Source organism: Lepidothrix coronata, unplaced genomic scaffold, assembly GCF_001604755.1.
Source record: "Lepidothrix coronata isolate B3197 unplaced genomic scaffold, Lepidothrix_coronata-1.0 Scaffold99, whole genome shotgun sequence".
Classification (NCBI taxonomy): domain Eukaryota; kingdom Metazoa; phylum Chordata; class Aves; order Passeriformes; family Pipridae; genus Lepidothrix; species Lepidothrix coronata.
Genome location: NW_016690279.1, coordinates 78,807 through 92,900, shown reverse-complemented (window position 1 = coordinate 92,900; position 14,094 = coordinate 78,807). Strand labels below are relative to the sequence as shown.

The window sequence follows — 14,094 nt, the reverse complement described above, 5'->3', positions numbered from 1 at the left end:
TGACTTACTGTGTAGGATGCAGCGCAGACAGAAGCCACATCCATTAAATAATCCACCTGGGAACACAGCTGCTCTTCTGAGACAGAGTCTTGAGACTGCAGCACCACTGCCTTGGCTCTCTGCACCCGTGGTGTGCCGGGGTCAGTCCTCCCCACCTCAGCACTGCCTTCTTCTTCAGCCCCTTCCTCGAAGGAGCCGCTCTGCCCGTCGTCAATGCTGGACAGGATGCCCGAGGCCACCGAGTAGTTCCTGGAGGACGGGAGCCCCGAGTCGGGGGAGTCGAACTCCACGGCCGCGGGCGCGGGCGTGTCGGGCGGCACCGCCGGGAACGGGGGCTCGTCCTGCCCTTTGGGCTCCCGCTCCACTGAGTCCGTTTCATCCACAGATATGAACACCTGGGACATGCAAAACCAAAAACACACTCTCAGAGTAGCGATCGTTTGCTCTGTGCTGGACTTGACTGAGGGACCCGCAAGGGAGAGACCTGCGGAGCTAATCCTCTGTGAGAGAGGGTCTTCCTAAGAGGGTGAACCTGAAAGCCCCTTAGGCAGGTCCTGCTTAAGAACAGCTACAGACTTCCCAAAATTCCAGCCTAGCCTTCACTCTATCCTAGAGGCACTACAGCTCCAATCTCTGCACAGGATCCAGGCTGATGGAGCTGTGCTAACCTCCATCTCTGCTTCCCAGGGCTGCACCTCTGCAAATGCCCAGTGCTGCCCACAGCAGATGGTGAGTGGGAAGGGAGTACCTACATCGTTGCTGATGGTGGAGTCCCTGTGGATGAGCCGCTGGACGTGGCTGTCGATGCTGCTGCCCGACGAGAACTTGGCCAGCGTGGCCGAGTGCGACTCCTTCTCTCGCTGCTTCACAACCACCTCGCAGGCCTTCCACTCTGCCATCACCTTCTGGTACTGCAGAGCGATGTCTGCGTCCACCTGCAGGCACACAGACACGTCCTGAGGTGCTGCTCCCCTGGAGAGAAGGCATTAGCACCGGGAGGAAGCCAGGAGGGAGAGGTCTAAGGCAAGTGCTGCACTGTGCATGGCCAGACCCACCTGCGCTGGTCCCACAGTAATAAAACAGGTCTTTGCTTTCAGTGGCTGTTGAAAGACAGACACAGAAACTCCCCTAGAGCTATTAAGGGACATGCAGTAATTTTATTACTCTGTCACTTGTCAAGAGCTGAAGAGAAACCACAATTGTGAGATGGCTCCAGGCTCTGGACTCTGCTGGCTGAGCTGCTACCCAAGTGTTCATGCTAAGAGCTGCAGGCTATTTGTCACTTGAGGTAGCTGTCGAGTCATAAATCATAAAATACAACAGTTAGTGGAAGGCTGGAGAACAGCCATGTCTGGGAGCACCCCAGATACTGATGGACAACTGCAAAAATACCATCAGAAGGCAAAGATGATAAATCACCTGTGATGACTTCAGTTAAGGACATGAGGAGTTCCCTGTACATGCAGGTGTTATGACTGGTTTCATGTCATTCATTTAACAGACTCTTACATTCAGTGTAAGCTTCAGTCCCCACAGCCCATTCCTTTGAGGAGTCAGTTATTACTGTTGTTCACTACTGGTGTTGAGTAGCTCCTTAGAATTCCAGGTAAGTTTGGAGCATCCCTGTGTTAGTATGGTACAAACACAGGGAGGAAAATCCTCTATAGCAGCCTGAATTCTGCAGATCAGATCTTTTCTATCTTGCATCATCTCTTTATGAATTTACTGTAATTCCTGTCATACAAACAGGCTCCATTATTTATGTCTTCTTGCCAAATCTGCTGTGTTCCAGCTGTACACATGCCCTTTGGAGATGGAGTTAGCATCCTTGAGATATGGCTTCACATCTCCCACTCTGCATCTGGGCCCTTTTTTCAGTTCTCATGAGCTAGGGCAACCAGCAGGGCTCACTCACTGCCCTCTGTGGTTTCTGAGGTACTGCATCTTCTTCAGATGCTGGTGGCATGGAAGGGCAGGAATTTGCTCAGCAGAACAGTACTGATGTACACACTGCAGCCAGAAAATCTATATAAACATCTGCAAAGATGACTGGATTCAGGGAGGAGAATCTGGACTGTGACCCAGTTTGAACAGTGAAGGGGTATATTTCTCCATCTGTGTTCAGAACTGGTTTATAAAGATTAGTGGGAGGAAAACAACTCAAATTGCCATAGCAATGTTTAGCAAGAAGAGAGCTGTTTATAAAGTGGCCCCTGTTTGCAAGACAGCTGATTTGCCCATGGCAAGGCTCGAGGTCAGGCCGCCCTTCTGCTCTGGAGGTGCTCACAGGGATATAAACTATCCCTTGGCATATAAAGTACTTGGGAGTTAGCAAATGCCAAATGTTTTGATATATAAACTACTCCTTATCAATTTAATCCAGAACAGGATAAGCTACTGCATGAGTGCTACCTCCCTGGTAATAACACTAACTGAAAAGCAGATTAATGTGTTAATTATATTCCAGGGCAAACCTCATTACTGTTCTATCCAGTTCAGCCAATATTTGGGTGATGTCAGGGCAAAGCAATGTTTTACCAACACACAGTCCAGCCCTTCCCCACAGGCCTGGGTCCTGCTGCAGTCCTGTGGCTCTGCAGGGGAGCACATCACTTCCTCTCCTTCAGGGAGTAAGTGCAACAAGTGACAGCACTCAGCAAAGGAGAAAGGTGCTGTTGCTCTAAACAGATTAGCAAAGGGAGACGGTGTAACTGAGAGGTGGGCAAACTGTGGTTTCATTAGAGGAAACGATACACTTCATGCCAGGTTTCAGATGGCAGAATAAGGCTGTGACATAACCTGGGCAGTTATTCATGACCAGTGTTAGCAGGAGCATGGGAGATGTTAAAAAGAAGAGTGTGGCATCTGAAGTCACATCGTGTGTTTTACAGGGGCACATATTTAAGTCTAACAAAAGCATAGTGAACTTACAAACCAAACCTTCTTCTGGGTATTTTTGGTCTCTGGACAGTAACTCCAGAGGGTCCATCTGGGCTGTTCCCAGCTCCAGCAGAAGTCCACATATGCAGATGCAGTAACTCAGCTAACACACCATATAAAAGAGAGATGAGTCAAGTTCCTATCCAAATGTCAATGTCTCCCCATTTTCTAAGTGACAGATTTGTGAACGTGCTCAGGACAAGTGCCCTGAGCCACAGGCAGAGCTGAATGCAGGTTCCCTGACTTCAAGAAAGAACTCCCATCTAGTGACTTTCAGACATAACAGCATGGTATCACAATCCCTCTGCTAACATGGGTTACCTATGTTTTCAGCAGCATTTTTCCCTTGGGAATATTTAACAGTAACAAAGACCAACCCTTGCTATTCAGAAAACAAAACCTACTCTCTGCAAAGGTGATTCCCATTCCTGGGAAGCCGTGCTTACCTGGTCCATCTCTTTCTTGGCCATCCCGAATTTGTAGTGACCCAACAAGAACGGCCACACTTCCTTCCGAATCTCGTGCTGCACCCCGCCATAGTAAACTCTCCTCAGTAATTCCAGTTCCTTGTAGTTCTACAGCAGCCAGGAGAAAGAGGTGTTGAAGGCAATATATCTGTATTTTCCTCAGGCACACTCAAAGACACTTCACACCGAGTACACAGACAGTGAAATACAGGCAGGGCACTAGACAGATTTTGCAGCTTGATTCAAGCCTTAGCTCAAATCCAGTGAAATATCCCATGAAAATAATCTAACTTGGAATAGACTGGAGTCATCATGAGATCAGTTGCTTTGAAGTTAATTCAGATCTTTGCCATCATCAGAGAAGCAAAGGAGAGAAGAGATTTTAAGAATCAACTCATTCTTACAAGACAGAGAAGTGGCCCTGTGGAGGGCAGAAAACACCTCTAATATTTCTTGGGGCCCATTCCAAGTGCTTCCACGCCCAGGGCAGTTGTGTATGGAGCTGAACATAAAGGTGTTGTGTTACTGACCTTCTTGTCCTTCTGGTACTTGCTCCAGACCTCCTTGGTGAGGCCCCCGGTGGCGCTGCAGGGCCGGTCCGGGGGGACGATGTTGTGGTTCACCAGGGCCGAGAGGTGAGTCCGCACCGTCGACAAGTGCCGGCAGTGGGCCAGCCCTGGGGGAATGTTCATCTGTGAGCAATGCCCAGCCCCTGGGACAGTAAACCTGCCACCAACATCCTGTGTGAACTGAACACTGCACGGTGTCACAGCGAGGAATTACAACAGAGCCGAAGATGAAACAGATCTTACACAGACCAGTAAAATCCAAGGAGCCCGTTACGCTGCCGTGGCAAACTACATTCTGTCTGCACATCCCTTCACCTGCTGCCATCTGCAGAACCCACAAGATACTGGCATTATGAAGCTGTGACACTGGAGTCACATCCACCCTACTGCCTGGAGCTTTTCTGACTCACAGCAATGAAGTTGGGGTGGGGCAGCTTTCTAAACCAAACATCCCATGTTGTTTAGATAAGGATAAAGATACCGGATATAAGAAGCTTCACTCACATCCATAAAAGGCTCTGGAAATGATCTGCCTCTTCATGCTTTCACACAACATCTTTAGTGGAGTTCTGTGGAGAGGCATCAACAGGACAATGGCAGGTTGTGAGGAGAGAGAGCATCAGGAATTTCATGCTGATCCTATGTCCTACACATAGCAATTCTTTCTCTGCACCAAGATTTATTTAGTTAAAGGACATGATAATAACAAATTCCACTTTTTAAAGCATTTTCCCCACCAACATTTTGGCCCCAAACAGATTCCCCTGGCACATGCAGCCACTGCTGCAGGTACACTGCAAAGGTCCACGTCAAATGAGGTGAACTGTTGTCCTTCATTGTAATTGTTAATGACTTGTTACAGATAATGCTTCCAGAGCTGAAGTTGTTACACTAGACAAAAGAACTAGATGCAATTTTTCTATCAAAATGCAACTGGAGAGTAGATTAATAGGTTAGTTCTATAAATTAAATTTATTGCTTTTAAGTCCATCTTTTTACGTTAGAAACTACTTGAAAATTGTTACTCTGGTGCTGCAACCACTAAAACCTTCCTGGTTTTACCTGTGGCATGCACACAGTCCCCCGGGAAAGCTCTCTGCACAGCTTGCTCACCGGTCGTGGATGCAGTTGCAGCAGCTGGGAATGTCGTAGGGAGAGCTGCCTGTGGAGCAGGACACACAGGAGGAGCCCTGGCTGCAGTGCTCCAGCTGCCAGGAGAGCAGGTTTGCCCCAAAGCCTTGCATCTCTATCATCTCACCGCTGTCTGCAGAAAAACCAAACAAGACAGCAGCACATCAGCCTTTTCCCTTCTTTCCTCCTCCTCCTTCTGTGCATTCTGAGGGTTCATGCTTTACTTCTCAGCAGGCTCTGAACCTTGATTCCAGAAACAGGAGAGCAGCATCCTCAGAATCACTGCTCTGGGCACAGCTGGACCTGCTGCATGCTGAGCAGGGGCCCTTCCCAGGAAGCCAAATCCCTTCACCATTTCCCCCTCTCTTGCCCATGCACATCCCAGTTCATGTTTCAAAAGAGAAAAGGGTGCTGCAGTGACAACTGAGCTGGCTCTTGTGTGATGCTATGGAAATGGTATTTATGGCCAGAAGAGATCATCTAGCCCAACCTTCTATTTAATTCAGGCCTCAGAATTTCATTTTGCAGTTCCTGGAATCAGCCATGGAACTGCTGGTCCAGCTGGAGTGAAAGTTGAAGCATGAAAGAATTAAGACAAACCAAGTCAGTTACTTTCAGAAGATGCTTCTTTCCCCCTCAGAATCAGATCCTATAAAATATTCAGCACAAAAGGACAGTTCCAGTCCTGCTAAAGTCCACACCAAGTTGATAAAAGGATACTCTGCAGGAATATGGGATCCAACAGTACAATGCAGCTTCCTGAGCTATCCCTGCTCCACCAAATCTATTTGCCTTTTTAACCAGCTTCAAGAAGGCAACTCAAAAAATCAGCAGTTTCCTTCAGAAAGCTTGGCTTCAGTTCTTCAGCCTTTCCAACTGCCATTTGAGCACGTGGGCTTTTTGGTTTATAATAAATAACTGGCCTTTCAGCTCACCCATGATTAAAATTAAGGCAAATACCATGATTTATGTCATAAAGTATGTCACTAAATTAACATTTATAAGCAAAATCCAGTCCCCTGGGCCGTGCTTTTCAAACAGACATTTATGGGGGGGGGCAATTCCAAACCATCTCATGCATTTTAAATCAAGGTAGCACAAAGCATTTTAGGAGTGTCTATTAGAAAATGGGCAGAGGTGAGGAAGGAGTGGAGTAAAACCATTTGTTAACAGAAAAAGCACAGGCTCATGCGGAAGCAATGTGTGTTCCACTACACAAAACAAAGTGTGATGCAAAAATGCTCTTCACCTTAATTCTTCAGGAAGGAGCTGAATGACCCAGTATTTATTGCAGCTTCTTATTGGGTTCAAATAAAAACCACTGGATAAACATTTTTAGATCATTTTTGCCTCCCCTCTACAGACAGGAAAAGTGGGTTTTTCAGTTTTATTTTTTTATTCTGTTTTTTTAGAGAAACAAGGAAAGAACCCCACAGAACCTAAAGATTCAGATGAAAGGTACCTGAATTAGTGAAGAATTAGAGTGAACAGCATCTTTTATTTAATTATAGTGGTATTATCTGTAACTTCAGCTACATGCAAAAGTCGAGCATGTTGCAAAATGTCAAAGCAAATGGCTGCAAACCTGCTACAACAGTGTTGTCATTATGGAACAGGGCTGCTGGCCAGGCAGGCTAGTCCAGCAGACACACCCCTAACTCTGCCATCCCCCTCAAGATTAAATAAGCAAAAGCAGACACCTGACAGCCACTCTAGTGGGATAAGTTAAAGTTTCCATCATCTGACTAAAGACTAAATTGTGTTCTTATGCTTTAGACCAGTTGGCTCTTAAGGTGTACGTGGCAGAGTTAAATGTTCTTCCTTCCCATTACTGCCCTATCCAGGCATGATCAGTTAGGACACACTGAAACTTCCTAAAACAGCATCTTTTTTCAGAGGGAACACTCTATTTTCAGAGCTTCTTTCCATCCATGCTTTCCAAGAAGTCTTTATTAATTTGGTCTGGGTTTTATCAGTTTCCAGGGGCTGCTCCCTTGGGATAAGTGTGTGGGGAGCCTAGAGGAATTTAGGAGGATCTCCTTGAACACCTGTTCATGCCTTGTCTAAGCAGAACTTCAGCACTGTACAGAGATGCAGGGCAATCAGCATCTCCTGCAGTCAGTCCCACCAGCCCAGGGCCAACATCACTTGGAACCAAAATCACTGCTCCACTACTTAAAGGTGTAAGAGAAAGCAAGGACTTCTCAGAATCCAGAACTACACTACTGGATCACAAATGCACACACTTCTCGAGAATACCAACTTAAATAATCTGTTATGGATTGTTTTAGGAAAATAAATAGGTGACAGATTTGTGGAGGGTGGTGGAGAGTCTCACAGCTAATCCTCTGAAGCCCATCCAGCCTATGGATGCAAGTGAAATGAAAGCACTGACCCCAGAAAGGCACTGCATCTCCATACAACCTTCTCTGCACACCTCTGCTGCCTCTCAGAGGTGTCCAGAGTGGCCTCATGTACCCAAACCACCCCTGGGCCGACACTGTCCCTCCCCACACTCCTGCCCTCTCCTGCCCACGCAGGCACATCCATTCCTGGCCGTGCCCAGCACGTCACTGCTCCTGCTTCACTGGTTCTGCCCCAGTGCTGCAACCCAAGGCTGCCCTTCCCACTCTGTGCATGACCAGCTCCTGGAGGGAGAACACAGAGAGCTGTTACACTCCCTCCTTCTCTTAGGAGAACCTGCTCTAGTGTCCAGCCTTTAGGAAAGGAAGCCTCTGGAAAGAGAAGGGGTTTGCCTATTCAGCAGCACACAGGTCAAAGGAGAGGGAAGATGCTGTTCCCACTCCCCACAGGCTGTGAGCACATTCCCAGCCTCTCTGCACAATCCCCTCCATCTCCAGAGCTCACGGTGTACGTGAAATGTTCTTCCCTGCAATAATGCCAACACTGTTGTATGCATCAGTGGAAGGAGCTGCAAGGGAGCTCTGGGACACAGGGGAGGAGGATAAAAACCTTTCATCCTATTAGGAGCTGTGAGGTTCCGAGAGCAGATCATTGATAGCATTGCGTGTAGCTTATCTTCCTCCTCCTCATCATCGTCAACAGAGGTAGAGCGGCTGGCAGCTAAGTGGTGGTAGTTAATAGTTACTGCTCAAAGAAAATAGTGAAAGAGGAGCATAAGAAGAGAGAACTCGATTCTGTGGGAAAGCTCAAAAGGACATGGTCAGCAAAGATAAAGGACCTGAATCCTGCCCTCTTCTCGAGAGTACAAGCTCCTGTAAACAGGTATGAAAAATGAGTTTCTTACAGAAAAAAGTAGCTCCACCAAACTCAGGGCAGCCTTTGAGTGTGCACAGGCTGTGAGAGCACACATGTCACATCATGGCAAGGGAGAAAGGTCCCAGTGCCTGCAGCAGCTGAGTGTGCTTTTCAGCAAAGCTCTGCAAGAGTTCTTGGCTCCAGCTAGCTCCTGTCCTTCACCCTGCCCTCATGGGCAGCAAACCTTGGCTCCCCAGCTCTGCCTGGTCCTGCAGACACGTGGGACCCCGCAGCAGGGCCAGCCCCTCTGCCTGGCACAGGACCCACAGGTCTGTGCCCAGTGTGCCCCTGGACTCTGCAGTCCTCTCCATCCAGGCAAAGGCAGAACATGCTCTGCTGGTGTGTGCATGGACTTCTCTGTGCCAGACCAGAAGCCCCAGCACAGCCTGGCCACCACTGTGGTCCAGTCCCCGAGGTGAGGAGGGTACAGTGGAGATTCCTGTTTTTTCAGCTGCACTAAGTCCCAACAGGAGCAGTAACTCCAAATCCCCTGTAAACTTTAGGGTCTGATCTTCTGGGGAAATTCCTGCTTCTTTGTCAAGGGAAATAAAACCAAACATGCTGTTTGAGAACTAACTCAAATGCCTTCTTGCATGTAAGGAATTTGTATTCACTGATGACATGAGGTGGTTTGGTGCTTGGGAATTCATTAATTTCCTTGGAAGGGCCTTTATTTATCCATTGTTAAACTTAGAAGTTCTTGCTTCTAAGCCAGGAAAACTTAGCCCAAGGGGTTCTTGGAGTACTGTAGGAGTTGAGTTTTATGGGGTTTTTTTCCTAATAACAACAATATAAGCAAGCAGTGTGGCCAGTAAAAATATCCTCACTTCAGGAGCAAAGCTGCTCTTGGCTAGTCAAGCAATCTTTTTGGTTTTAGTTTGCAAGCCCAGGGGAGTATTTTGGAAACTTCCTCTGCAAAACACAGAGTAAATATAAATAAAATTCCCCACCTCGACTCCATTCCTAAGATAACAAGTCCCACTGCATTAAGGAAACCTAAGCTGTACGTGTTGATCACAATTATCTCCTCAGTGCAATTCTGTGATAGGGTTTCCCCCTCCACCCCCCAAAAACCTGGCTTGTCTGTTACCTCCAGGTACTTCCCAGGATATTACTTCAAGGTTTATCAGATGTTTAGTTTGGGTTTTTGTTTGTTTGTTCTAAACAAAGCTGAACAAAGGCACTTACTGTTGTCGTGTTTGTGTCCGGGATAGATAATTCTGAACACGTAGTCTGTGGACGTGTCCTCAGCTGGCACCTCCTCCATGTCCACGGATTTATTGCTGTTCCGTTTTCGAAGCTTTGGAAATACCTTACCCTAGAGAAAATAATGATTCCATGCATTCAGCTATGAGTGACTGACAGAGTACAACAAACTATTACTGCAGACCTTTAGCATTTTAAGTCTTCAAACTTTCAATGATGGGAGGAGGTGAGGGAGAAAATGTGGAGTCATACACAGCAAGTGGTTCAGGGGCACGTAACATGATTTTCTGGGCACTGTAAACCAGCCTTTTCTTGTAATCTGTGGGAGCTGGGCACCCCAAGCCTCCAGCAGCAGCTCTGTCCCAGTCCATCCGAGTCTGGTTCCTCCCACCTGGCTGTATTTTGATACAACAGCAGACTCCAGTTCATTGCTCAATGGGGCAATGAAGGTATGAACAATTTTTATAGACTATCTGTATAAGAATCAAGTTTGACTAAATGGAGTTATTTTGCCTCCCACTTTACTATAAAGCAGCTGGAAATGAATGCCCAGACCTTGTGGATCAGGCACATTAAGACCAGCCCCACCTACTCCAACAGCCCACCAGAAAAGACAGTACCTTGCCCTGTTGGGACCACAGTGGTGGCTCCAGCTGACCACGAGGCAGGAGACCATTTTCCAGACAGGACAGGAAGGCGAGGAGGTGCCCTCCTTGGGGGAAGTGCAGTGGAGGCTTCTGAGTTCCATCCTGGCTCACCAAGACTAATGTCCATCTGCTTTCTGCTGCAAAGAAGGACAAGGGGAGTCCAGACTGTTACACTAGAACCTCTGTTTTCTACTCTCACTTTCTAAATGAATTTTATTGGTGATCATCTCTAAGTAGTTCACTAAACCTCTGTAAGACACAGTGTGATCTAGGGATGATCTCAGCCCTTTAGTCCTAAAGAATCTCAAGATACAAGCAAGCTGTGACAGGCCTCCTGCAGTTGTCATCCTCTATCAGCTGGGATTGCAGATTTTAACACTCATTCCCACACATCCATAATGAGTCAGAGGTGTTCCTGACACTGAGAGAGAAAGACATAGTTCAAGTGGGTCTCCTGCTTATGTATTTTAAAGCAAAATATTTAAACTGTCTTCTAAAACAGGCTCTTAGTTCAAGAAGTCCTTCAGTCCAATTGTAACTCAAATATGACTCAAATAAAATTTCTAAATGTTCTGTGTCTTTGCTCTGTGATTCTGACTTGAGGTTTGTGGTCAGGAGAGCAGTGGGAGAGAAGTGGCATTCCAGATTCTCCCTCCACTGAGCAGAATGGGCTCGTGAGCTCTGGGTGGTCAGAGGGTGACAGAGGGTGCCCTGGTTACACACATGCTCTTTCTACAGGCTGATGATCCCACTGTGGACAAGGTTGACAGGCCTGCTTTCCCCCCCTTCCTTTTTTGAAATGCTCAGTGGATGGGGGTCTGTGCTTACAAAGCCAAAGCTTCCATGTTTAACACCTGCCTCTGACAGCTTCCTGTAAGTGCAGTTCTGCACAGACATCCAGAAAAACCCAACACACAGAAAAACCAAAGCACAGAAATCAGCTGACACTGGAGTGCTGGCACAGGAGCCTCACTGGGCCCTTCAGTGAAGGCAGCTGAAGATGAAAAAGCGTTTGTCTCTGTTCATAACAACCCCTAAGAGGCACCACATAAACTGGCAGCAGCATTACCATTGCCCGGGCAGGGAGGCTCTGGGGGACACAGGAGAGGACGGGTTATGCTTACGTTGCTGATGGCAGTGGATGCAGACAATCTGGCTCAGTGGCACTATCAGTGCGTAGTCCCAGTAAACACTAAGAGGGAAGGAAAGTGCAGGAAACATTGGTTTTTCCATATTCATTAACGTGCTATGAAAAATACACATGAAGTTTTAGAAAAAGAATGGTGTGGATTAAGCATCTGAGAGCATGGTTCTGGGGTTGAAGGAAGCATTCCCTGAGGAGACATACCTGCCTGGTGCAAGACTACCTGTCTTCCTACTGAAGCAAAATCCCAAATCCAATGAATAACTGATCTAAGGAGAGACAATGACATTGCAGGTCTCTCTTCTGAGGCTGAGATCAGCCACAGGTGCCAAGTGATTTGGGACCTTCTGAAAGGATGTACAAGAATTCTAATGATAGAAGGTTGTGTTGAACCTTTTCTCCTGAACACATGGAAGAGCAGGCTTTTGTTTTCCTTTAGAAAAGGTCTTATATCCAAATGCAGGACAGGACCCTTGGAAAGTTGCTTCATCTGTGACAAAACAGGAACAGAACCCAAGCTGTCCAACACCTCAACTCAGGCACTAGTCAGAAGTCCTTCCATTAAATCAGCCTTGTTACACTTATATCATGGTGTCAAGTATACAAGGAATAAACACTGTGAATGCTTCCCATCTTTCCTGAGTGTAATGAATACCTTTTCTCCAGCTCTGAATCTCCAAGGGTTCCATTCATCAACTGGTTTGGAGTCCATTTTAATGTCAAATTATCTGCTGACTGATGAAGGGAGAGATACCCAGGAATTGCTTCCAGGTCATCTTTCTGTTCACAGAAGCAACAAACAGACAACCCAGGTGATTAAAGTGCACAAAGTACCTCTAGAAGTTATATGTTCCAGTGTTCCTATGCCCCATAAATTCCAGAGGTGCATTATCTGGGAACTGCTGAGGGAAACCTTAACAACAAGAGTACTGGTATTTAATATTACTACTAGAAAGAGGGGGAAATCACAATAGAATCACTGGGTTTATGAAATATGGTCCAGTATGTTTGTTCCTGCCTACAGGCCCACTTCACACTCACACTGGGCAGGCAGTGAAAGCATCTGTCATGTCCTAATCTCCCTCAGCACAACAGAGTCAGGCAGGAAGGCAGCACTGTCCTGAGCCCCTGACAAGTCTGAGCTGCACCCTCTCCTACCCCACCGACTTCTCAAGCCAATGGCCCCAACCTGCCCGGCTCACCGGCTGCACCAGGACGTTGTTCTTGCCGTACAGGAGGTGTGTCCGGGAGTTCTGGTGCAGGGACTCCACGTACTCCCTGGCTGAGGCAGCAAAGGGATCTTCGGATGTGCTCCCGCTGGAATGGCGCTTCCGGATCTGGCACAGACACACGGCCAGGGCAGGTCAGGGGGACAGGGATGGCTGTACTGAGGGCAGGGCAGGGGGACAGGGATGGCTGTACTGAGGGCAGGGCAGGGGGACAGGGATGGCTGTACTGAGGGCAGGGCAGGGGGACAGGGATGGCTGTACTGGCAGGGCAGTAACCCAGGAACTGTGCCATTCAGACCAATCTCCACAGAGTGGAACTTCTTGTGGATCCAGGAGACTTTGCAGAGAAATCACCTGAACTCTTACTCAGCCCTGAGCACAGCAGCTCAGAATCTCTTGTGAGTTACTTGGCCAGATCACAACTGTCAACAGCCACAGAATTTAGTGCTGGATCTCAAACTTTTCTACATTGAGACAAAGAGGACGCTGGGGCCCAAATGGACTTCTAATCTGTGATAAAGGCTCCATTACAGAACAGAAAGGTTGATCCAGATTCAGATCTCTCCCTCATGGGGTTGTTTTTATTATCAACCCGCACCTTAACTCAGAAACAGCCACCCAGTAAATACCTACTCCCAGGGCTGGGCGCTTGGAGGGCGAGTCCTGGCGGCCGTGGACGCCCTGGATGCGGTGCCGCTGCACCAGCTCGTCGGCAGAAGGGTCTGTCCAGTAGTGATCAGCTGTCTTCAGCTTGGTGTACTCCAGAGCACAGGGACCAACTGGGAAAACAGCCAGCAGAGAAACCTGAGCCTGGTCACAAACACACAGTCCCATCCTGCTGGCTGAGCACTGAAGGTGAGATCTCCTTCTCCAGCCAAGTGAATATTAATGATCTCTGATCCTACAGGATCAGCCCATAATACAGACAACACATAGCAGGTCCTGTTACCTAGGGCTGTGTCAAAGTACTCCTGTAGGCCACAACACCCTGCCACAGCAGCATTAGCAGTTACAATCTGCCAGCAAGCATTCAGTAAAAAGCCATTCCCTTTCTGTTTTCTGATCCAACCAAAAATTAATAATAAAAACAGATGACCGGTCTGTACTGGGCTTGTAAGCAACAAAACAACATCTTCTGCGTGGCTCTGTTATAAATAGCTAAACTACATGTGAGAGATAAAAATCATCTCTTGTAACAGTGTTATAATACAAAACGTTTTAAGAAACAATTTATTTTCTTCAGCATAAGAAGTAACTTTGCAAGAACTCACCCAGAAGAGAAGCCAGTATTGGGCCACAAACAGGATCTGCGAGTAAAGCTTCTTTCTCATAATATTTACTAGAAATAAAAGATCAGAGCCCAATTAAAAGTTGGGTTTGCAGCTAAAGAACCCTTTTACAACACAGCGTGTCCCGAACTGTGTTTAAAGATCATTAAAACATGTTGTAAGAATGCTATGGAGAAATTAATTCAGTTTATTT

At 47.2% G+C, this 14,094-nt stretch overlaps 1 protein-coding gene across 5 annotated transcripts in view; it reads right to left on the bottom strand.

Annotated features, from left to right (window-relative positions):
• The window catches only part of SGSM2 (small G protein signaling modulator 2), a 42,948-nt gene that overhangs the window by 7,519 nt on the left and 21,335 nt on the right, over nt 1–14,094 (bottom strand). For 2 of the 5 annotated variants that reach the window (XM_017822665.1, XM_017822663.1), the window contains exons 5-18: nt 13,884–13,951; nt 13,246–13,391; nt 12,586–12,720; nt 12,039–12,163; nt 11,364–11,431; nt 10,213–10,376; nt 9,575–9,704; nt 8,081–8,215; nt 5,090–5,240; nt 4,481–4,545; nt 3,938–4,083; nt 3,387–3,515; nt 753–935; nt 9–395 (exon numbers count right to left, since the gene is read on the bottom strand). In XM_017822665.1, the coding sequence (XP_017678154.1) occupies nt 9–395; nt 753–935; nt 3,387–3,515; nt 3,938–4,083; nt 4,481–4,545; nt 5,090–5,240; nt 8,081–8,215; nt 9,575–9,704; nt 10,213–10,376; nt 11,364–11,431; nt 12,039–12,163; nt 12,586–12,720; nt 13,246–13,391; nt 13,884–13,951 (2,032 nt within the window). The remainder of the gene's footprint in view (nt 1–8; nt 396–752; nt 936–3,386; nt 3,516–3,937; nt 4,084–4,480; nt 4,546–5,089; nt 5,241–8,080; nt 8,216–9,574; nt 9,705–10,212; nt 10,377–11,363; nt 11,432–12,038; nt 12,164–12,585; nt 12,721–13,245; nt 13,392–13,883; nt 13,952–14,094) is intronic. The other 3 variants (XM_017822664.1, XM_017822666.1, XM_017822667.1) reach the window with 3 other exon arrangements.